The sequence below is a fragment of the Erigeron canadensis genome, chromosome 5, assembly GCF_010389155.1.
Source record: "Erigeron canadensis isolate Cc75 chromosome 5, C_canadensis_v1, whole genome shotgun sequence".
NCBI lineage: Eukaryota > Viridiplantae > Streptophyta > Magnoliopsida > Asterales > Asteraceae > Erigeron > Erigeron canadensis.
Window position 1 is genome coordinate 36,695,307 of NC_057765.1, and position 25,113 is coordinate 36,720,419.

The window sequence follows — 25,113 nt, forward strand, 5'->3', positions numbered from 1 at the left end:
CAGTTAAGTTAAACTAATGAAAAGGCTTCGAACATGATAAATGGTTAACCAAAAGAACCTATTTTGCTCCTTCTCAGGTTTTCACTTCAAACAACTTTGAAAAAAATTCAGTTTTGGAGAATTCTAATCTATTTTTATTACCACTTAATCGCACGACACCAATACAAGTCATAGTTGAATATAAAAAGTAGGCACATACATGTGTTCTAATAATTACGGAGTATATCAATTACTTTAATTTCAATCTAATTAACGGTAGATTGATGAAAACCGTTTAAACTCATGTACCGAATTGGTACCCACATAACCCCAGCAAGGATAGTGTCAAGGTAAATCAACCACTTAAAGTTCAAAATTAAATCAACTGAAATGTACGCATGACATATCTTGGTATTTCAACCAAAGTAAGCAAGCATGTCATTGTAAATTTGTAATACAGTTTAGCTAACTACACACTCGATTGTTTTTTATGTATCTCAACAAACCTTGGAGAACATGTTCACTACTTTTGTTAGCCACTTTATTCATTAAACTAATAAAAAGTAACTCTATGATTAAAGCTTCATCCTTCTTTAATTATGTTTTCTTTATTCAGATTATACTTTTCATTTAGATAAATGTTAAACATGGAAAAAGTACATGAATTATAGATAGACAGGAGTAACTGAAACTATTTGCATGAATTATAGATACAAGAGTAACCTGACCTCATATAGTCATATATATTATATCTTCATATCTATAAATAAAAGTAGACAAATAAGTAGAGATCACACCATATGCAACAGCTAACAAACAACAATCACATTGATCATATTTAGAACATAAACTGTTGAAATAATTAGAGATCAATACCCTTTTTAGGAATACACAAGGGCATGTCATGAATTTCACACTACAGTCTACATATCATCCGGGTTCCTCCGGCACTAAAAGATGGGCCTGGAACCATTGATGACAACCATTTAATTTAATAGTTACTCTGCATATCTAAGACACGACACAAAGGTCAGTGTTCAATGAATTCTTGACTAGATGACGGGACTACTATGTAATAACACATTTTCTTGTTTGCTAATTGTCGTTAGAGTAAGCTCTTGGGAAACAGGGAAAGCCAGAACTTCATCGATCACTCTGCATGATCTTCGGTACCCATTTGTTCATTTCCATCAGGGGTTTCTTCTTCTCTCCCTGGCATTTCCCCTAGTCGTTCCTGCAAAACAATACAATGTGAGAATGCATACATGTCAACCTAAACATTGAGTTTCTACAGAAAATATATATAGCTGCTTTTGGAGATGTTTGGATGTGCGGTTAAAACTTATTATGTGATACTTAATAATAACAATGGAACCGAAAATAGCCTTTGAATGTGCTTCTGCCGTCTGAATATTTGATAATGTATAGAGAAACCTACAATTACTATTGGGTCAAAAACGTTTAGACAGTTTATGGATGTAAACAATGCACCTCAGATCAGATTAAAAAAGGGTATACATGCAAAAGCGGATTCTATCTGGCAACAAAAATATTTGACCTATATACAATAATAATCAAAAAAGCGGGTTTCACCCAGACGTTTAATAGTGAACGTTGAGCCTTCAAGTCACAACAATCAAATATTCCAAAATATTAACCCAAACATCCCCCGGTTCTGAAACAAACACAACTATTTCCATTTATAAATACTCCTGATGCAGTATCTTATGCAATCATATGGCTCAACGCTAAAAGATTAATCAAAGATCAAAACCAAGTTCTTTAATTTTTTATAAATCTCAAAACTGATCTATGCATTCTCCACCCTAATTTTATACTAATTCTAGCACCACTAATATAGGAAACAAATCAATTCATAATTATCCTAATAAAAAGATGACTTAAACTTGATAAAACGATAAAAATATAAGGATGACTTAGATAAACTGCACTGCAGGTCGAATCATGGGCCGAGAACAGATGCTACTGCATCAACAACATCTCCCAATTCGGCAAACTTCAATCCAAATTGATCCCCTTTCTAAATAATCATTACAAAACGCTAATAGCAGCATTTTGGGGTCCGCATTATATCATTTGTTTTAACATATTTGAAGGTTATTTTAGACACTTGACTAATAGATAAACATTTAATTAGATACTGCACTGCAGACATTAGGTGCTTAGCATGGACATATCATAGGGAATGGACTTAGGTATTACCTTCAGCGATGCATTTTGAGCAAGAAGCTGATCATAGTCGCTCCTAAGGCGACTCACTTCTGCTCTAAGGGAGGCATTTTCTTCCTTTAAAGCTTCAGCTCGTTGGGCCAGCTCATCACATTCAGCCTAAGCCACCATAAATATAATCAATAAAGCTAAAGCAAAGATTATAAAAAAAAATGCAGAATGCCACCCCCTGCTTTCTCTGGTTAAGCAAATATTCAGCTGAGTATGTGATAACATACTTATACCACACATTTTTGTGTGCATACTCATTATTCAACACAAAGAGAAGGCATAAAGGGATCAACAGAAGAAAAATGGTAGAGCTAGCAATTTTGACTTGTTCACTAATGAATGAGTTAATCTGGAAAACAGGCCAAATGGGTCAAAAAGCGTCCAAAGTGTATTTTTAATGCTAAAAAACTCCCATAACTAGATTCATAAAAGTAGATTGCTACTGAAATGATATAATTCCTATAATCTTTTTCTTTTCTTTTTTTTTTTTTTTTTGAAAAGATCCCGTAATCATATATGACAGTAATTATTGGAAATACTAAAAAGTAATGAACAAAAAAGTCTTTTGAACCTGACCAACCAGCAGCAAAATATTTGCCTAATTTGACCCATTATATATCCCAGCCCTGCCTGCCCTTTCTTTTCGAGTTAAGAAAAAGATCTTTACCTGCTTGCGCAGTCTGGATCTCCGAGCAGACTCTCTATTGGATTGCTTCCTTCTCTGCCGCTTTAGCTCCCTTTCATCCTGAAATAAAAGCATCAAGCAATAAGATTAGGAAGAACCATTATAATCTTTTTCCCTTGGGAATCTTTACATATTAAGAATCTATTGAAGGATTCGAATATTTGCTTCTTGTGGTCCAAAAGAGGAGTCCCGCTTGACTTTTTAGATCCAAATAGGTAACAGCTATAAATCAAAACTGAAAAATATCTGAACTTCTTCACAAAGCTGGTTCATACTAGACTGAACCACATTAAACATCTAAGAGCTAAATATATCAAATTTTGTTCACATCGCGAAACAATATCTAGACCCTGCTTTTCAGACTAACTCTATGATCAAAGGGTCAGCCTTGATATGCAACTTATGGATGTCAATATTGATAGAATGACCGTTCAGTTATATCGATTAACATACAAGAACTCAATTTGTAAGCTTCTTAGAGGATATTTAGCTAAAAGATAACAAAGCTAAAAACTAAAAAAGAAGGGGTGAACATTGCTTTAAAGATTAAAAAAATCATATCATTTCCGTCAGGTAAATTTAAAGCAAAACTTTATTGGCTAGTTTGAACAAAATTGGGTAGTAGTTAGATGATTGTTTCTAATCAACCAAATACCTATTGACAGATCTAAACAAAGAAGCCATGAGAGCTCAAAAACTAACTTAGTTTTATGATAATCATATAAAACAGGGTCAGTCTTGGTTTTAGAAGGCGCTAAGAGCACAAAAGCGATAGGGTCCATTTCTGAAGCGCTAAGAGGAAAAGCGGCGAGATTTTCGTACACGAGGCGCACGGTTTAAATATTAGTTTATTTATTATTTATATGTAATATATACTACAAAATTAATATTTTCAATTTTAAAATTTGGATAATTGAAAGATATATATATAATTTAACTTATAAACAATTCTTATGTACAACATAAAAAGCTTTATGTACAATTTAAAGAAGCTTACTTCATGATATATTAAAAAAGTAAGAAAAAAAAAAGCAAGGGACCGCTTTTGTACCAAAAGCGAGCGCTTTTGTGCTTGGTGATTCAGAGAAAATCACTTAAAGCCTATGTTTCATGTACAGGGACCGCTTATTGTCACCTAAGGCGCTCAGGAACGCTTTTATTGCCGCCTAGCGCTTAATCACACATTAAGCGCGATTTTTAAAACCAAGGGGTCAGTTCAATAGGGTTTATGGTAATTGAACCTATTTTACTATTCTATTACAATATTGGTTAAAATCCTTCGGTCTATAACAAGTTCCCTAGTTCCAACAGTGTTGTGATATCCAATCATAATATATGAAATTCCCAACATTTTAAAGAGCAAAAAACTACAATAAGAGGAAGACTTATATCACATTACTTCTGAGATGTTCCCCTTGTTTATACTAATAACAAGGCCAAAAATTATAAAACAAAAATTAAAACGGCATACCGGTAACCAGAGTTGCGACTGCATGTTGTCCCTTGACCCAGCAGTAACCATTCCACCTGCAGCTTGAACAGAAGTGATGCTCCCATGCATTGCAGGGATATTGGGTGAACTTGTACCATTCCAGTACTCCATACCAATATTTAAGTTAGTGGTTGGACCAGCCACTGTTTGGTTGATCACAGAATTAGCTGCATTTGGTCCTCCATTTGCTGAATTTCCATTTTGAGATGCTTCACCTGTGGCTAATAATATTGCAATGTCAGTTTCTTCAAAACCCCAAAGCAAAACAAAAATAATTATTGGACTATAAGACACTCATAGAATTCAAACCTTCGATAGAGTCTTGCCTGGATCCTGATTTTAATTGTGAATCCTGAAAAAAGTAATTATAATATACACTTATTAAAACCAAATGGAATCGCACTTCCCTAGAATGCATATCCGCAAGTAGTTATATTAACACTACAATGTAATAAATGGAATCACCCGACAAGTGTATCATGTAAACAAGTACTTTGCTACGATACCTACATTTTCAGAATTTCCATCACTTCCTTCACTTGAACCTTCACTTCCACTCTCAGCACTGTATCCAATATCAGTTTGTGAAATCAAGATAACCATATACGAAGTAAATTCCACTTGTAGAGATACATAATTATATAATGATGTGCTCAGTCTACCTTTTCGGATGAACTCCATTAGCAGATGCACCTGCTTTGCCTGGTTCATTGTTCTTGCCTGTAATCATATTTAAACTGCCGAGACTTCCTTTTGACCTTTTAATAGGAAGTTTTTCCTTCCCGTCCATTGCCTTACCATCAACTTCTGTATTGCCCGGGGTATTACCCTACAAAATTCACATTTTATTATTGAAAGATTAAGTTTTACACTCTAGAAAATCCATAAACTACATTAGTTCAGCCAACTCACAGAAGCTTCAGCAATACCATTTGGAGAGGGCATTGCATACGGACTGTAAGGATATGAACCCTGGTTGTATACAAATACCAGCTTATAGTTATTGTAGTTTAGACAACAAGGAAGTTAGTAAGCAAATATATCATAATTGAAGATACCGGAGGCATAGATGGATGAGTGTAAATGCCACCAGGGGGGTACATAGCAACATACGGATGAGGAGGAGTACCATAAGGCGGCATAAGATGCTGCAAGTGCAAGTCGATATTAGATTAATGGAAAATATATTCAAGATGAAATGACTGAAAGTAGTTAAATATTTTGCACACATGTATATGTTACATTTCATTGTTCAACCTACTAGAAATATACTGCCCCCTGAAAGCCCTTTCAAAAATTTTGGATTGGAACATCATAGAAGTTATATAATGAATCGATTTGGGTTGTATAGTCCAAAAGAACAGGGAATCTGGGATATTTACTACCACAAGCTATGGAGGGGGCAAGTTTGAATTTTGAACCATTAGCCTAAAAATGGATCGATTTGGGTAATTATATTATCTCCAACAGACTACATGGGCAAACATAGAAAGCTAAACTAAAACTAAAATGGGCCAACAAATGGGTATGGTGAGTCGAAAGTAGCCTAAAGTTATTCAAATAGTAACAACCTCCTCAGTTGGTTTCTTTGCATAACTATAATAGTGTTTAGAAATACAACCTTTGTTGTCATATTTAATACGTTCAGAAAATAGACAAAAGAGTGCTGGCAGGTCAACCCAACCGGTATTAAATATTACCTGACCCACCCCGCATACAAATTTTGCCACTTCTATCTTAAGCTTAACTAACCCTCTACAGAATAACAGTGCCAAATTAAGCACCATTATATACCATCTCAAATCAACACGGACATATTAGGTAAATTTAATACAGGACAACAATCTAAAGACTAGGAACATATTCTTTTAATATTTCAGATAAAAGCATGATGCAGGTTCTTCGTATGGCAAACTTGTACTTCACAACATCAATAGCTCAATATGCCTCATCCATCAGTGGAGACGGAAATGAAAGACTTGACACTTGAGTTAAGTAAAACTAGATATAATAGTATAAAAGAAGCTACTCATATATTTAAGAACATAAAGAGCCAATGATACATCCTACATTTAACCCTCCTTAAACTAGCAAATATGAATAATAGAGTTCTACATCTTAATCGGTGGTTTCAGCAAAACAATGCACGTAAGTATGTAACAATTAAATGAACTACTTACATGTGCGGAATTCCCAAATACTATATTGTCAGCCTTATACAGATCAAATCATAAAAAGACACAATATATAGCTGATATTGAGCGCCACATATAACTCACCAATATAAAGTAACTAGCATAAAATATACCAAGAACCTAAATTGAGAATCTGTAGAACACGTACCTGAACGCCCCACATGTAGGGGTGAGCTTGAGGGCTTGATGCCATATATCCATGTGGAGGCATATGAGGATAAGGCTGTTCAAGGTATACACACCACCTAAACTTAGCAAGATATCTCAAATCATAAGAACACCAAGTTATAATTTAAATTTTTTGCGGGACGGAACCTGAAACCCAGTCCAATCCGGAGTGACCGTACCGGTGACACTACCCGAAGTCTGCTCCTGAACAAAGTAACAAAAATAGAAGATAAAACTACATTTATATGTAAAGCGTATAAATACATGTCATCGTAAAGCGTATGATCATAAATGTACGAATAGCATGAAATTCACCTGGGAGTTCACAGCCTTCGACTCCTTTGTTGTTTCTTTCGTCTCCTTAGCGGATTTATCCATCTCGCTGCTTCCCATTATGAGTCCCACTCAAAGCCTCCTGCAACCATCCTATCAACGGATTTGAGAAAACACACACATCAATCGATAAACAGGTTATGTGTGTTTAAAAGCATCTAACTTTACCCAAAAGACTATTGTAACTATTCTACTTCTAAACTTTCAACTGTCAGTATTAAACTTCCAAATTCTATTGTATTCATTCGACCTCTTAATACTTCTAAACTGGTGATCTGTCACTAGTTTTGATAACAGGCAGATGACATGCAAACTTATTTGCCTCCAATGGCAGCAAAAAATAAACCAATTACATAATGAGAAATTTACCGCATATATACAGTAACAGTTATTGAAAGTTAACTTTCAAATTGCTACTCTAAAGATTACTTTTTGACTTAAAGCTTCAACTTTTCCACATTTAAATTAATATCCTTGAACCAACCTCAAAAACTTCTACACAATAAATACTTCCAAGATCACATTCTAAGTAAATTAGCATAAAATCACATACATAAAACAAGAAAAACATCAAATTTAAGGATACCAACACATAAAGCAACAAACTTTAACCTAAAAAAACACATACACAAATATATATGATACATATGCATATGTATTCAAAGATTACAATCAAGAAACAAAATTTAAACTTTAAGTGAGCTAAAGATGAAACAAATTACCGAAATTTTCTGGGAAATTGATGAAATTAAATGGGTGTTTCTTGAAATTGAGATAATTATATAGATCAAACTTAAAAACCCTAAATTTATATGTATAAATATAGATATAGATAGAATGAAAAAGGGGGATATATAGAGAGATCGAGATATTGAATTCAAAAATTGTTGTTGTACGAAAGTAGTTGTTGCAGAAAATGGTGTTTTTGTACTCACGAGCGAGGAGGAATTGATAGAAGCTGATTAAGACTTTGAAAGTGATTGATCAAATGGGGTTTGATTCAATGGTGGATATGTGGGTGGTGCATTGGGTTAACCTGTGGTGTAGCTGGGTTACGGTGTGGTGTAGGTGTAGGGTAAACCGGCCTACCCTTTGTAAATAAAAGCCTTATGCTAGAGTTTTCGAGTTTTTTATTGAGGAGTAAGGAAAAGAATGAAAGATTTTTAAAATATTTGTGTTCTTGAGTTTCATTAAAGAAAATAAGAGAAAAGAAAGGAAAGGAGTTGGAAGGAGAATTCAATATATTTTGGTTACAATTTTTTCCTTCCACTTTTGGGATGATTTGGAAGGAAATAAAATCTACCCTTCTCTTCCATTCACCTCTCTTCTTTTCTTTCTCCTTCCTTTAAAAAAGAACTCGAGAACACATAATAATCTAATTTTAGAAAGGAAAAATGTAAGGATGGAGATTCCTTCAAGTTGAAAACAACTTGAGGAGTCAAGTTATAGAGATCATGACCTTTAAATTATATTAAGTGCTAAGATTTAAAGATGATTATTGAATCTTGGCCCTTGATTTTAATCAAAAAGTCAAAAATTCTCTAAATTGACTCAAGTTAGGGGCTTAACTTGAGGGAATCTCAATCCAAAAGGTAAATGGTATAAAAAGTGCCTAGTTTATTTTCATTTTTCAATTAAAGTATTTTTTCTTATTTAAGGACATAACTTTTTTTAGTTAATGAAGAAAAAATTGTATACCCATTATTCGATAATCTGTTTAAAGTATGTGAGCTGATCATTTTGGTTGATTTGTGTTATTATAAATAACTTTACTATTGTAAAAACTAAGTTTTGAATTTCATTGTTTTACTTTATAGGGATTAGGTTTTGTACATATATTACTAAAACTTTAAGCTTATACTAAATGCTTTTTGAATATCTAAATCTAAATATGTTAAAATATGAATAAAATAACTTAAATTTTAGTTCAGATTAAATTGAAAGTCAAATAAGTTTGGTTTGATTTGGAGATATACTCAAATTTAAAATTTGATATAAGATATATCATAATAAAATTTTGCATACCTCTTGAAGAACCCATATAATATTATGATCTATAGTGTAATGAGTTGAACTCATAAACATGAATAAAAATTACATAAAGTTATTCTTTTATTCAAATCTTATTTGATCAAAATATATAAAAAAAAACTCAAAAGATTAAATATATTATATAGCAAAAACTAAATGTATATTTTTTCAGTTATCCATATTGTTTTTCGAAATTAGGTCAACATAATAATTAGTCATTTCTATCGATAGAAATGAATTTCACATGTTAAATTTTTAATATGTAAAAAAAAATATGAGAGCCCCATACTTATCAATTATAAAAATATTAAAAATCAATATTAATATGTAAAAAAAATTTCATTCCACTCAAAATTTGTAATAACATCATATTTACTTTTCTTTTACTATATTGTTACTATGGTGATAAATATTTTCTTTTCTTTTACTATTGGTACTATACTATGATAAATGATAGGGAAGTGATATTTGGACCACTATCTTTGATTAATGTATCACATTATACATATGGTATATTTGACAAAATTAGCTGTAACTTTTAATTGGAGCTATAAGCTGTAACTTTTATTTTTTATTTTTTGAAAGGGTTTGGTATGGTAGCTGTAACTGCAATTTTAAGAAGTATTTGCGTAACTTTCAAAGAGTGAAAACTTCATCGAAAAGCTAAAGCTCCTAAAACGCTACTTCAACTAGCGTTTCATTTTGAAGTTTTTTTTTTCCAAAGAAAAGCTAAAACTAGTTGCATCCAAACAAAGCTTTTAATATTTTAAGTGTTTTTAGTTTAAAATAAAAAGTTAAAACTCCTGAAAAGCTTTTGAAAAACTTGTGTCAAACATAGTTATATTGTATAACTGAGAGTATAAATCCTTAATTCATCAAAATCAAAATAAATAAATAAGACGAATATTACCTCCTTGAATGATATACTTGTATAGTGTCCTAGACCCGGTCCAGACCGGTGTAATTTTTAAAACATTTGTTTCACCATAAAACACTCTCCTTTTTTCTAAAAATCACGATTCAATCCATTCTTTCTCTCTGCTAAAGGACGCCGTACGGCTCCGCCATAATCTCGCTGAGATAGCACGCTCTATTCGGTCCCCGGTTAGTTTTATTTAAATAAAGCCTTACATTGTATATATGTATGTTTATATATAATATATATATGTCCTTCTGTGTTGTGCCCTAATATTATTATCTTTTGTATGTATAGATTCTTTATGTAATTTTTTGTTGTAAATAGCCCAATTGGGTATCAAAGATTTTGTTACATAGGTGTAAAGTTGAAAGCTTTATGTGATTTGGTTCTCATATCTTTGACTATTTATGCTTCTGTGTTGTGCCCTAATATTATTATATTTTGTATGTATAGATTCTTTGTGTAATTTTTTGTTGTTGTAAATAGCCCAATTGGGTATCCAAGATTTTGTTAAATTGGTGTAAAGTTGAAAGCTTTATGTGATTTGGTTTTATATCTTTGACAATTATTGAAATATTGGGAATTTTGATGTCATATATGATTATTTATTGATTATATATATGAAACCCTAATTTTTAAGTTTTTTATGTTATTTTACAGATTACTTAATTTAGGTTTGTATATATAGTATGTAGTTTGCTATGTTAAGTCACACATAAAAAGACATTGTACTCCAATGTTTAGCTATGTTTTTAGGCGGCGTTTTTCTGCATGTGCTATTATGATAAACCTAGCGCTAAAGAAAAATCCTTTATTTGTAGTCAATTCTAAGAAAAATTATGTATTGATTGACATTTATACATCAATACATGGTACCTGCCCAAGTGCGGTGGGCGGAGAATAGTTTGTGGTAGTTTTGACGTTTCGTATAGTAGTTTCTTACTGCTTTTGGTAATTTTCGATGGTTTATGCTAGTTTCTAGGTTTCTTATAGATGGTCTCTGATGGTCGTTGGGGCGGGCTGGTGGTGTAATAAGAGAATGGAAAGAGATTGATGCATCATATTATTGTAGGTTGGATAATAGGGGGTGATGAGGCTCATTCTAACGGGACAGGGAGTTGAGGATGACATGGCACATTCTTATTGGAGATTATATTATCTTAAAATAGGGTGAGGCAAATACTTTATATATAATAGCTGAATAGCACATATATATAGATATATAGGTATAGAGCTATAGGTAAGTATTGACCTGATTGGCTGATAGTGATGATATTGTTATTATGTTAGTAGTTTGATACTAAGTTTTTATGTATAATGATATGGAAGATGTTTCAGTTATGGTCTTCCGAATATGTACTTTTTTGTATCTGAAGTGGCTGTTAGCATTTAATCTTTGTAGATAAGTCACAAGATTCAGACGTATATTTTGAAGTTAAGTTTTAAAGATCGATGGTATTTTAGTTTTAGACTTTTAGTTATGCATTTTGCATTTATTTTGGCGTATCACGTAGGAAGTAGGATGGAGACTTCTAGAGTTCTATTTAGGTGTCTTTGGATGTCATTGAAAGAAATCTGCACTTCTCATCATCTATCTTTCAAATAAATTTATCACTTATAACTTGAATGTGTCGAGGTGCGATGGAAATATTAGGGATTGCAAGGGGGAGGTTTTTGGACAGATAATGATATTTTGACCCCTTAATGTAAAATATGATCCGGACAGGTCCTGATTGATGAATGGCTTTTGGTTTCATGAGTCTCTTTGCTACCTTGTCATGGGTCCCCATATAAAATAAATGGAGAAAGTTAATCACAGGGACTTCTAATGACTGTAAATCCCCTTATATCACTTGTAGGCCTCTAATCTGAGACATACATTGAATAATCTTAAGATATAAATGTACAGAGAGACCTCGGATGATATATCCTGATTGACATACACACTCAAGACAAAATAAGATTAGTAGTAAAGAAAATCCACCAGAAAGTTAAGAGGTAGTGCAGTGGTGAGAGGCTGAGAAGCAGCTGGCGAAGAGCCCCCAAGTGGTAACGGTGGATTGGGAAAATGGGGAAAAGGAAATTAGGCAGGTGGGAAATGTTGCAAGTAGTGTACAAGTAAAAATTGTTGTAAGTAGTGTAATATTCTGCATTGCTCTGATGCTATGTAACAATTTGCCAAGTTAGATCTGATGATTGTTTTCATGGCGTGGTATTTCCAGCCATAGTTTGTCAGTTTACTTTGGCAACTTTTCAGGATGTGCAATGGTACTTCATATTGGATTTTATGCCAATCGATCTAACAAAGTATTTGTGAATGTTAAAGTTGTAACTGATAGAAGCATTGCATATGTGTTGAATTTGAGTAGTATATAGTTTTGAATCTTTTTATTAGAAGTATATCCTGCACGTGCAGAAGATCATCGATTCAGTTATAACAAATTGATAACAAAGGAAACCGTCGCTATATGGCATTTAGGCTTAGAATCAATCGACATCTAATGAACTCTTTTGCAAGTGATTTTATATTGACTTATTCTTCTATTCATTTGTTTTGCCTATCCTTCCCTCTTATTAATTTTGTTAAACACACAACACAGGCAGTTGATGCCATTTTTAATTTATCCTGTTAAATAGGGAGATTTCCAGCTTCATTCCTTAATATATTGGAGGACTTTAGGGAACAAAAATGGCTGCCTTGTTGTCCAATGATTCGATGCATTTTGCAATGCACGAAGGCGGTCCCCATAATCAGTCTAATAATCATCACGAGGAAAATAGTGGTCGCTGGTATTTTTCTAGGAAAGAAATAGAAGAGAACTCACCATCGAGATCAGATGGCATTGATCTGAAGAAGGAGACATATCTGCGGAAGTCGTATTGCACGTTCCTGCAGGACTTGGGTATGAGACTTAAAGTGTGAGTTCTACTGTCCTTTTGTTTTTGTATGGTTATTGTTCCTTATAATTTTATTTTTCACATACTTTTAAGTGGTAGAAAAGTAAGCAACCATAGTTTTTGTTTTAGCATCTGCCTCACACTTGTTGTTTTTGTTCCTGTATTTGAAAATATTGTTTATTAACTCAATTTGAATTTATGATTCTTTCTGATACTTAAAAAAATGTTTGCAAGTATACCTTGCTTTTGAACATTGTTTATTACGAGCTGTTTTTCTTTTTTTGAAACTGTTTCTTTATCACGTCATTATTTATACTTTTGGAGGTCATATTGGTGAACTTCATCAAACACATGAGGTAGCGTTTCTACTTACACTCGTGCTATTTTGTTTACCTAATAATTAGAAATTTCTGCTTTTTGTCAATAAAGCGTGTGGGGTTACCAATGTGAGTATTTGTGAACATGACTATGTCTTATAATTTTAAAACTAGAGATCTGTTTTGAATATGTAATTATAGCCAATGAAGTTTTTAGAGTATTCGTGAATGCATAGACTTGTATGTATACACTATACAAAATCGCTGGTTAATTGGTTTTCTTTTGAGCGTTCCAAGTTATCTGCAAAAACTTACCAGTAGTTTCTATATTGAGAATCCAAAAGTCCTTAGATGATAACCAAAAGGTCCCCCCTTCCACCATGGTGAACTTGTTGATCAAATAATTATCAGTGATCCAAGTCTTGCTACCTATAGTTTGTATCAGTTACCATTCTTGCCTATGTGTTCTCTGACGCTTTGAATGTTGGAGAAATTATATGAATATCAGTCAGTTCTATGAATCTAAGTTTGATCTTGTATTGTGAAGAATGACTCGACTATCAAGTTTTAATTAGGTGTTTCATATTTTATATATGTTTCTTCCAACACTTGCCACATGTATCTCTCATATTTCTGATTTGTATAATACTTACACTTGTATCTTTAGAGGTGTCAAACTGTCAATGTTCTTTTTTAACTCACAGTGCTTTTGGTGTTAATGTTCGTGCCTTAATTCGATATTTTCCGGCCCTCAAGTATTTTCAAAATAATAAGTTAGATATATCTTTGCAGGCCCCAAGTTACCATTGCAACAGCTATTATCTTTTGTCACCGCTTCTTCATTCGTCAGTCTCATGGGAAGAACGACAGGAGGGTGAGCTATGCATTGTTTCACTTATGAAATCTTTTTGTTCAATCCTTGATTTGATGTTGGCTGGATTAAATATGTTGTGTGTTTGAAATTTGAAGAAGTATATACTATTTGAAAGTTCAAGTGTTTTCTATCCAGAAGTTGAGCAAAAAAAGTCATGTGATACTCTGATACATGTGTGTGTGCGTATAAAATATACACAGAATCAGTTATAGTATATAGTTTGCATATAATCAGACTAAAACATGACATTTTCTCTACCGGTACGACTTAACAGCACAAATAACAAACACTTGTTGGATACGAGTATTAACTAACATACATTGATTGCAGACGGTGGCAACAGTCTGCATGTTTCTTGCCGGCAAGGTTGAAGAAACTCCTCGTCCTTTGCAAACTGTCATTATTGTTTCCTACGAAATCAATTACAAAAAGGACCCTAAGTTAGCACAGAGAATCAAACAGAAGGTACTGTCAATTCTGATTGTGTCAGACATAAGTTCTTGTATGCTTTACTGCTTTAGTTGTATTATATTGAGATGGCCAGATAACCGGGTCAGGTGATGGTCAAAAGAGTCTGGGCCGGGTCGTCTATTCATCACTTTTTGTTCAAAAATTCTTGATTCATCAAATAGTTAATGTATAGAAGCTGAAGCTTACACGAGTATAGTTATAAATTAAGATTTTATTTATGGCGATAGATCAATTTCGGATGTCGAAAATATTTAGAGAACACATTGGCTTACACTGGATGTTCTTTTGTTAACTAAGTTATTAGATTTTTGACCAATTTGAAGTGTTAAAATGTTACCTATATTGACCCATTATCAAGTAAATGGGTAAAGTGCCTACTCTAGTGATTCGCAAACTCAATGTTCTTCATGTGTATGTAGTTACTAGTTAGTAATTCTGAAGCTCTATACTTTCGTTTTGCAGGAGGTGTATGAACAACAGAAAGAATTAATCTTAACAGGGGAACGTGTAGTCCTTGCAACTCTTGCTTTTGACTTCAATGTGCACCATCCATATAAACCACTTGTTGAGGCAATAAAGAAATTCAAAGTTGCTCAAAATGCACTTGCCCAAGTTGCATGGAATTTCGTAAATGATGGGTATGCTGTAATCCTTTTCGTAGTATGTAACTTTTGCATGTGGTCATTGCCCCCTTTTTGCTTTTGACCTGCAAAAAGGACATATGCAGGCTTCGGACATCTCTCTGCTTGCAATTTAAGCCCCATCACATAGCGGCAGGTGCCATTTTTCTTGCTGCTAAGTTTCTCAAAGTAAAGCTGCCATCAGATGGCGAGAAGGTTTGGTGGCAGGAATTCAATGTTACCCCACGCCAATTAGAGGGTTAGTTTCTTGTCTTCGTATTGTGATATTTGACTGCCAAGTAAACTTTTATTATTTTCTTTGTAGGCATTATGCTATTTTAACATTCAATTTGTTAAACATGTTGAGTGGCTAGGAGGGTAGGGCTTTGGAGTATGGTGTAGATGAATTGTATTACATCTTTACCATCTCCATTCCTGAAAAGCGAGCTGATTTTATTTACCGTCAGCATCCCAAAAATATATTCTATGACCAATATATATTGTAGAGGTGTCAAAATGGGTGGGTTGTGTAATTGGTCAAAGTGGGTTCAGCTGAATAATGGTAATATTTTGGTACAGGTCAAAGCTGGCTGTATATATCGAAACACTTCCTGCACGACGATGGAAACTTTTTGTTAATAACTAGTTGTGAAATTTAAAGTAATCAAGAAAGTTTTGTTATTTCAATGAACTCAGTCTGCTTGACCTGTTCGCTATAAGGCTATAAGATCAAATTCTGATTTACCTGTTTGACCCGTTAGAGATCTAGCATCAGCTGATACAACCCAATCACAAGTTAATGGGTCGGGCATTTATGTTTTTGGGATAGCTGAACATTCGAAGTTACACGTGGGCTTATTATTGTGGGTGGCGGAATTGACTGAGTCTTTTATCTTAGAATGATTTTGCAAAATACACTTCGCTCATTCAGTCACCTTCTGGATCAATAAAGTGGGATTATAAATATAGCTCATGAGGGGAAAAAGTGACTAGACTGGGCAATATAATTTTTTGCTTTACATATAGTGTGACGTAATTTTTTGCTTTACATATGAACTAGTAACTGGTGCTATTTATTTCTTGCAGAGGTGAGTAACCAAATGTTAGAGTTGTACGAACAAAATAAATTGCCACCATCCACAGGAGGCGGGGTTACTCAGAAGCCACGAGCTCCAGAGGTTAACCAAGAACATGGCACAAATGACAGCGATTCTCATGTTGGTGCTGCTACTTCCAGATCACATACCTCAAACCTTGCATCATCAAGACCCACTTCGGATCATCCAAGAACATCCCAAGATCAAAGTAATGACGATGGAAGTACAGATAGAAATAAGGATATCAATTCGGATGTTGAGAACAATGATGACCAGCATTACGAATCAGAAATTGGTGAAACAAAATCAACATGTGGTCCAACTAAACACGCCGAGGAAGATGAAGAAAGAGGCGGGGGGATTCTGGAATACAGAAGTCAGACGCCTAAGGATGCCATAAAAAAGATAGATAAAGATAAGGTTAGGGGCCTTAGGGCAGCTCTTGAGAAACGAAAGAAAGCACGTGGTGGTGATGTAACTCGAAGAACAGATTTCATGGATGACGATGATCTGATTGAGAGGGAACTAGAAGATGGTATAGAATTGGCTGTTGAATCTGAGAAAAGCAAACTAGGAACAAATGATTTTTCTAAACCTTCAAAGCTTATTGATGATGATTTTGATTCTGATCTAGTGGAAGAAGGGGAGGTGGGAATGTTGGATGAAGGTGACATGAGAGGGACGTCACCCACGGCTAGTAGCCGGAAAAGGAAAGCTGGCGGGACACCGCCACCTGACAAACGAAGAAGAAACTAGAAGGGTGTCTGAATTGTACTGAGTGAGGTTCTAGTGTTTTACATAAAGGTAATGCTGTAATGGTGTTTATGATCCTTGTATTTAAATGAGAATATGATCATTGGTAGCCTTGGATGTGCCAACTGTTCGTCCTTCATGTACTTGCTGGAACCAAATTTTGGTTGTGTATGCTTTCTGGTCATGAAATGGCATCGTTAAGTTATGAAAATGAATAACCTCAGTTATTTCCCATTTCTTTTGCCTCACCCTATGATAAATTTTACGTACATCCATTTGGTCATAATGGTTTGTATGCCTAGAGATTTCAATGTATGTGTTTAATGTCTGGTCATAACTAACTAGCAACCAGTTAGAAATAATCCTGTCCATCTTTTGGTTTAATGTTTTGTGTTTATATTGATCAACTGCTGATATCATTCTTAACAGGTAGCTTTGGTTGAGTGTTAATCATTGTTCTGAACTTTTCCGTTTGCTGTTATAATGAACCTTGTAACACAAATAGACATGTGGATAGGTACTGGAGATGTTTTTTTTAAACGTCTTGTACTTCTGAACACCTCTTGATCTCGGTCGCAATCATTGGTTACCTCCCAAAAAGTTATATATAGTAACCAATTGCCAGGAATTCGATGTACCTTTCACTATGAAAAAATAATACAAATATAACCGGTTGTAAGTTTCGAATACAAATCCACAATTAATGTACTTGGTAACAACATAATCATAATATTCTTTAACTTAATGCTAATCCCATCATCATAGGCAGATTTAAAAGTCAGGTTTTAGTTGTAACAACCCTTTCACATGTTATAGCTCTGACAAATTTGTCGTTTAATTTGTTCACTCTTTAAATGGGTAAGAAGAAAAGTCTAAATATATTCACGTTCCTATTTAAGTTAATGTTGACCCTTATTTCGAGAAATTTTTTGCAAGAACCATAAAAACTCATAAATTATGTAAGGGAAAGGTTAGGTAAAACATGCAGTACCTATCTTAAGTAAAACATGAGAGATTATGTAAAATACAGGGGGGGGGGGGTTATGTATGTTTGTCAAATTCAACGGTATAATCTGTAACTTTTTTTTAATGTATCAGTACCTAAGCTTAAGTAAAGTCTGCAGTAGTGATCATTTTTCCAATTATGTGTTACATCACATATTTTTAAAGTTCATTCACATGTGAAACGTTATCAAAATATATGTTGTTAAACAAAGTTTTTTTCAAAATCTTATATATAGCCGTTTGTTCGCATGTAAACAGCAAGGCAATTGTGAAGGTTTAAAAAAAAATTATTCTGCAACAAACATCTATATAATGCTTCACGTGTGAACGAACTTTAATAATATGTGATCCAATTCAAAAGTTAAGAATTTTTATTATCTTTGAAAAAAATTTGATTCTTGAAATAAGAAAATTAACTTAATCTTCTTGTATATATACACCATAAAAAAGGAAATAGTAATAAGAGCTTAACCGGTGATCAATTCTACCTGCCTTATATGAGTTACATCTATTTGTAAAACTTGATAATTTTTTCTAAGAGTGAAGAATTCTAAGCTTAACAAGACAAATCTAACAAATAAAAATTTAACTAGAAATTAAAGGCCACTACATATATGAGAAACCCTCATAAACATTTTGCTAAATAATTATTACGCTGATAATTCCTGGAGACCGAGGCGGATAATGAAAGATAAAATCATTCAAACCGGCCCGACCAAGTTACGAGTAACTCAATATTTGACTCTCTTTTTACAGCATACTATTACGTAATAATTATCATAAATTAGCCACTAAGAAACCCTTCAAGTTATTATGGTGTAATAACTAAACTTAATTATGTTGATTTGATACAAAGATCATGTATCAATCAGGTCATGGTTTTACCCAAAGTCTTGAGTTCGATCCTTAAGAATGACAAAACTTTGGGGTTTTAATTTCTCTCTGAATACTTGTAACAGCTCATGGTCAACATCTTGTTGTCTAGGATACGTGCAAGGCTTCACCATTATACGGTGAGTTTTTCCTGATGTCATATACAGACAGAATGTTTGGAAAAAAAAAATCAGGTGTCTTATAAAAGGGAATTTATTAACAAAATTTAACACATGTAGCTATATTATACCCTATTCTAAATCCGTTGAGACGGTGTTTTAATTTCCCATTGATTAATTTCCAATAAACCTTCCACAGATTTTGACATGGCCGAGAATTGAAATCACCCAATTTGTAGTAATTGACATGGCAAGAATAGTCTTCGCTAAGTGTTGGTCGGAAGTTGTAAAACTCCTTTTGTTGCTCAGTGTTGATTTGTGGGTACTAAGGGTCACTACCCGCATGAATATATGTTTGCATTTGAGCATCACTCGCTTAACAGAATAAAATCACTCGCTCAACAAGAATAAGCATGACTTTCTTTCCCTGAATGAGTGACATGTTATCCATGATGACTGCGTGGCTCTCTTTGCCTAAAGGAAGATGATCAAGCTATAGATGTTGTCTTAGCCGGAAAGTCAACCCTTTCGTATTCATGCTATGTCCTATAGGAGATTCCTAATATACATTATAACCTTTATAAATTAATAATGTTAGGACAAGAGGATTTTATTAATTTAACGAGATATTATTATATCGATAAATTCATAAATTATTAATTTAAAGAGATTTATGTATAACTTTTAAAATTTTCATGTCCAATATACATTCACCAATTAACTGAACTTGCGAAATTTATTGTTTTGAATTAAAGATAGCTTAGTGCACATGGTTCTAAATTAATCACTATAAATATCGAATGGTAAGTTTTAAATTCACATGAATTATGGCTTCTAAATTAAAAAGTGTGAAGTCCTTCACTTGATGGTTTAACCAACAAGTGTAGAATAACAAGTCAAGTATGCACTAGATTAGACTAGTATCACTTTGAATATAAACGCAAGAATATAAATAAAGCAATAAATAAAGTAAACAAGTATGTAAATGGTGGAACACAAATGTAATTTTTAAGTGTATTTTATTTATTGATGTTAAATAAAATACAAGATTGTTGCGGAACCAAGATATTACAAATAATGTAAATATCCTAACAATATATGAATTACAAGTGATCTATATTTGCTAAATAAACTCCTTGATCGAAATACTTAAAATTGTGAAGTATAACTGTTAAGATCGAGAGTATTTAGGCAAATGCACCAAATTGCAAAAGTGATTTGGACGAGGGAAATGACTTGGTATTTATAGGCAAAAGAACTAGTATTTAATTCTTTTTGCCGTACAAATAAGGTTTCATGCATTTAAGAAATATAATATTAATTCTTTAAAAGCATTGGTTAAAGTACATGAATAAAGTCAATATGATGTGACTTGTAATACTTTAACCAACCACCTTTACACGCGTATAAGAACTTTTAACAAAAGACAAATGGATTGTCCGGATAAAAGCGTGCAAAGGTAAATAAGTCAATTCCTCGTAATCAGTGTTCAGACTTGTAAGGTCTAGAACACTGACAAGGACTCCAGTCAGGAGATTTGGTAAGACTGCCAGTGGGCCCCACTATCTGTCAGTTTTCTTTCTTCAGACTTCAGTCTTCGACTTCAGTGAGAATGTCTTCAGTGAATTGATCTTGACTGGAGGAAAGTCCAGTGAACCAATCTGGTAGAATCCAGATTCCTGTACATGTAAATAGTTCATTGGCCTTCTCATAATTTTTGGAAAAATCTTCAGAGGACTCCACTTTACACGTCTGGAGTGAGTCCAGTAAATCTGGACCTAACAAAAGGTGTCAAAAGATCAACCATGACCAAATAACAACAAAAACTATTATGTGTGTATAAGAAAGATCACCACTTTTTGATGACAAAGTTGAGGATGATTTATGAGCTTAGAAAGAAGCATTGTAAGCGACAATAACTCATCAAAACTTTTTATTGTAATACGAGAAGACAATTCGACAACCCTTTAGATGTAATGGAAAAATTTTAAGATGAATTTAGTATAAACTTGAAGTTAAAATAAAAATAAATGACTATAGATTCATTTTTTCAGTAGAATAGTAGACAACCTTTATTTTTTGGAATATATATGAAGTTATTAATTTATAGTTTCATTAGGATCAACATATTTACACTAGTGTTTTAAAAAAATTATTATCTAATTATTTTATTGATTGGGGTCTAATTTTGTACTGGTCCCAAGTTTGGACTGGATAAATTATTAATTTTATCGAGGTTATTAACTTTACGAATATTAATATATAAAGGTTATACTGTATATGCATTTATGCGGAAGGTATGTGACCTTAGGAATTAGGTACGAGAAATTCTTTAGCAATTTAAGTCGGCTCCAGATCAGTAATAGAAAAAAATTGGAATGGGAAATACCATAGAGGTTTACAATTGAGGGAGATCAATTATGTTTTGACGCCACCTCTTACTCTACTATTATTATAGAGGTACGGGGTTCGAGACAAAGAAAGATCAAGATATTAGCTATTATGATAAATCTTTTTCAAAAAAGGAACCACCGATTTATAAACTACATTATTAAACACAGAATTTAGTGAACGGCGCCAAATCTTTCTATTGATCGCTTTTATGCCGTCAAAGTGACATTTATTTTGACCATAAAACAATTTTCTTTCTTTTTTTCTTTTTTTAAGTTTCATCCTTTTAAATTAAGTCCTAAGTAATAATTAACACTCTCAGATAGAAGGGACCTATATACTAGCTAGATAAGCCATCGCAATCCTTGAATCGGTGCTCCCCAAGCAAGCTCAATTCGAATTGTATTTGCTATAAGGATTTTTATATCACAAATTGATTCTTGTCGTGCAGGTTTCTCTGCACGTCAAGCCAAACTGATAAATTAAAAATTATTTTTCTTACCTAACACCATGCATATTCCATATTTAAAGATATTTTTAATATTGATGGTTTTCCTATATTGGTAAAATTAAAGTTAAAGGAAAGTATTTTCCTTCATCTAGTATAAATAGGACACTAAGTAAGTTGATGAAATTGTACAATTCAAGTATTATTATATATAAAAAAAAAGTGAGGAGTGCAATTCTATATGAGTTTACGTCTAGAGCTAGGTTTTTAGAATCTCGATCCTTGTAATTTCCAAAAGTATAAGCGAGTTTTAATTAAATTTGTTGATCGATTAAAAGTGAAATAAGATGTCCAAGGGAATTAAGATAAGAGAGGAAGAGAACGTAGAAAGTCAGATTGAGTTGCTGAATAGGCAGATCAACGATCTGCTGGAAAAGCGTAGGCAACTCCTGTCCAAACAACAGAAGGCGAATGCAAAAATTGCTGCTTTGAAAGCAGAACATGACGAACTCAACAACTGCCTCAACGAAGTTCGTTGTGAGTTTGATAACCTAGCTGCTAAACCGCTAGCTTGATTCTTGCTGGCTCACACCATTAGCGGCTCACTATATATAGCTTCAAGATATATATAGTTTGCGCGCGCACTTTTATTTTTAGTTTATTTCTTTTTTTTTTCTTTGAAAAATTTTCTTGATCGATCAGTTTGTTGTTTCCTTAATTACTTTTTAACTAGTCAATAAATCTTGTTGTTTCCTTAATTAATTACTTGTCGTTGTTTCCTTGATACTTTTTTAAGTACAATCTTTTTCGTTACCTCTTTAATTGTTTGATTAATTATTGGCCATCGTTGTAAACCGGGTACTAAAGATGTATATCGATCATAGTTTATGTGGGATTTAACTAAACATATTTCAGCTTGGCCACCACATATATAAAGCTCGATCTAGCCACGTCTAGACGGCATCATATATAGAGTGGTTAATGTGAGTTTTGTGATCGAATTCTTCACTTGGACAGAAAGCATATATCTGTATTAATTTGATGGAATGTTGGGTTTGATAGCGAGATGTATAGATATTCAAGCTTCTTTGTACTACAATATGTTTTTCGCTCATTACAAAATCTGCCGGTTGAAACAAAAGTAAGGTTTAATTAGTATTAATTAATAATTAATGAATTGTCTTAACAATGAATTTATTAGCATTTATTAATTGTATAAGAGTAAATTATTCACTAAACTTAGAATTACTATAAGATCATGCTAATGATGAAAAAGATTTTTTTCTTCCGAACATTCAATCGGTATATGATATCAAGGATACTTCACCGTATAATGGTAAAACCTTGCACGTACTCTAGACAACGAGATTTTGATCATGAGCCATTACAAGTATTTAGAGGAAAACCCCCAAGGTTTTGTCATCCCTAAAGATTGAACTCAAAACCTTAAGTAAAACCGTGAATGTCTCTCACCAGCTGGATTGACTTTCATTGTCTGACGAAGAGTATTAATTTGCTTAATTTGTGTTAATTGTGGGTTATTAGATTTTAGAAGGAAATCAGAACTTCAATTTATTCTTGGTATCATGGTGAGACACATAATAGAAGTATAGAACAACACATATGTATGATATAAATATGAATTCAAATTTGCTTTTATATAACTAGCTTTTTCATTTGATGACATACATTTCTACTCTTTCTCTTAAATAATGCGAATGTCAAGATGAAATTTAAAATTTTTAAAATACTACAGTTATTCACCTCATATATATAAAGAGTAAGGTGGCGTTTGTTTGGAACTTAATAAATTAAGTCATGACTTAATCAAAAATACTTAATCCATTAAGTCATCAAACATGTTTGTTTTTTTGACTTAATAAACAAAAAACAAATATATTGACTTAATCCATACGGACATTACTTATCTATGTGTAGTATTTTGTTTCATGTATTCAACACTTTGTAATTTATGTATATATTTAGTTAATCATTAACTGTACATATATTTATTTTTAATTTATATGTTATGGGTAGTAAAAACTAATAATGTAATATTATTATATTGTATATAATAAATGATCTATATAATATAATATGTGTGATACGAGTATAACATACTAATATGAAGAATAATACAATTTACAATATGATAATTATATATTGTAATGCAACGATAATGTTGTTTAAGATAGTGCTAGATATATGACCGTGCAATGCAACGGCAATGTTAATAGCAACGGTGATTTGATGGTGGTGGCGACTATGGCAGCAGATGCGGGGGTAGTGTTGACAGTGGTGGCGCCAACGGTGGTGTGATGGTGGTGACGGCTATGGCAGCAGATGCGGTGGGTAGTGTTGACAGTGGTGGCAGCAAGCCGGCAACGATGATGACGGGTGGTGGTGGTGGTGGTGGTGATGGTGATAGTGTGGTTATTAATATAAAAGTAATTGATGTAAAAGGCGTAGTGTATTTATTTTAAAAGTGTTTTAATTTATTTAGTTTTTGAAAAGTGAATTTGATTCAAACTTTGTGTCGTGATTCGATAGCGGGGGGTTTAGTATAAAAGGGCTTCTTATTTCTATTCAAAGGCTTGAACACATGAAGGAAGAATGTTTTTTCCACAACTAACCTAAATGTTTTAATTAGTATTATAGATAAATGTTATAATTTAAGAAAAATGACTAATCATTCTAACAAAATAGCCTAAAATTCTCCTAACACTCTAATGGGTTGTTTGGTTCGCAAAATTCTTTGGAAATCGATGGAATTGGAATCTGAATTCCATTCCACATCCCGTTTGGTTCACATAATGGAATTCAAATTCCATGACTTGTTTGGTTTGTAAGGAATTAGAATTTGAATCCTTTGAATTCCATCATATGAAGGAATTCAAGATTCCTTAGCAAATTGAATGAAAAGTTTTGTATTCCAATGAAATTCACAATTTTACTCTTCTAAAATTATTATTATGTTTTATTTCATAGATATTGTATTTTTCTCTTACTATTATTTATAATAATAATAATTACTAATACTATAAATTATATACGAGTAATTAATATAATGTCAATCAGTTATTATTATTATTATATTAAATGATAATATAAAAATAAATATAAATAATTATTATTAATAAAAGTAATAAGTATTATATATTATAATAACAATTATTATAGTTAACAATAATAATTATAATTAAA

At 32.8% G+C, this 25,113-nt stretch overlaps 2 protein-coding genes across 4 annotated transcripts; one reads left to right on the forward strand and one right to left on the reverse strand.

Moving 5' to 3' along the window:
- Positions 1-780: 780 nt before the first annotated feature.
- On the reverse strand, positions 781-8,010 carry LOC122599288 (bZIP transcription factor 16-like). 3 transcript variants are annotated; one of them, XM_043771778.1, is made up of 13 exons: positions 7,816-8,010; positions 7,076-7,186; positions 6,908-6,964; positions 6,741-6,815; positions 5,456-5,545; positions 5,310-5,369; positions 5,060-5,226; positions 4,908-4,962; positions 4,707-4,749; positions 4,377-4,612; positions 2,888-2,965; positions 2,203-2,328; positions 781-1,213 (listed from the first exon to the last, which is right to left on the reverse strand). In XM_043771778.1, the coding sequence occupies exons 2-13, from the start codon at positions 7,151-7,153 to the stop codon at positions 1,130-1,132; spliced, it is 1,149 nt and encodes a 382-aa protein (XP_043627713.1). In that variant the 5' UTR covers positions 7,154-7,186; positions 7,816-8,010; the 3' UTR covers positions 781-1,129. The 3 variants fall into 3 exon arrangements, with proteins under 3 accessions (XP_043627713.1, XP_043627712.1, XP_043627711.1); XM_043771777.1 differs by having other exon boundaries at positions 4,377-4,618; positions 7,076-7,175; positions 7,816-8,009; XM_043771776.1 differs by having other exon boundaries at positions 4,377-4,618; positions 7,816-8,008.
- A 2,112-nt stretch (positions 8,011-10,122) lies between these two features.
- LOC122599786 (cyclin-T1-3-like) lies at positions 10,123-17,307 on the forward strand. Its single transcript, XM_043772364.1, has 7 exons — positions 10,123-10,228; positions 12,681-12,962; positions 14,051-14,132; positions 14,463-14,597; positions 15,066-15,241; positions 15,331-15,482; positions 16,310-17,307. The coding sequence occupies exons 2-7, from the start codon at positions 12,733-12,735 to the stop codon at positions 17,074-17,076; spliced, it is 1,542 nt and encodes a 513-aa protein (XP_043628299.1). The 5' UTR covers positions 10,123-10,228; positions 12,681-12,732; the 3' UTR covers positions 17,077-17,307.
- The last annotated feature ends 7,806 nt before the right edge of the window (positions 17,308-25,113 follow it).

Excerpts from the sequence above, each read along its gene's own strand:
- LOC122599288 (XM_043771777.1), bottom strand. The coding sequence starts at position 7,153 with ATGGGAAGCAGCGAGATGGATAAATCCGCTAAGGAGACGAAAGAAACA. Across the intron at positions 6,816-6,907 it reads CGGATTGGACTGGGTTTCAG|CCTTATCCTCATATGCCTCC; the intron begins GTTCCGTCCCGC and ends TACCTTGAACAG. Across the intron at positions 4,963-5,059 it reads AATGGAGTTCATCCGAAAAG|TGCTGAGAGTGGAAGTGAAG; the intron begins GTAGACTGAGCA and ends TATTGGATACAG.
- LOC122599786 (XM_043772364.1), top strand. The coding sequence starts at position 12,733 with ATGGCTGCCTTGTTGTCCAATGATTCGATGCATTTTGCAATGCACGAA. Across the intron at positions 14,133-14,462 it reads ATGGGAAGAACGACAGGAGG|ACGGTGGCAACAGTCTGCAT; the intron begins GTGAGCTATGCA and ends CATTGATTGCAG. Across the intron at positions 15,242-15,330 it reads TGGAATTTCGTAAATGATGG|GCTTCGGACATCTCTCTGCT; the intron begins GTATGCTGTAAT and ends GGACATATGCAG.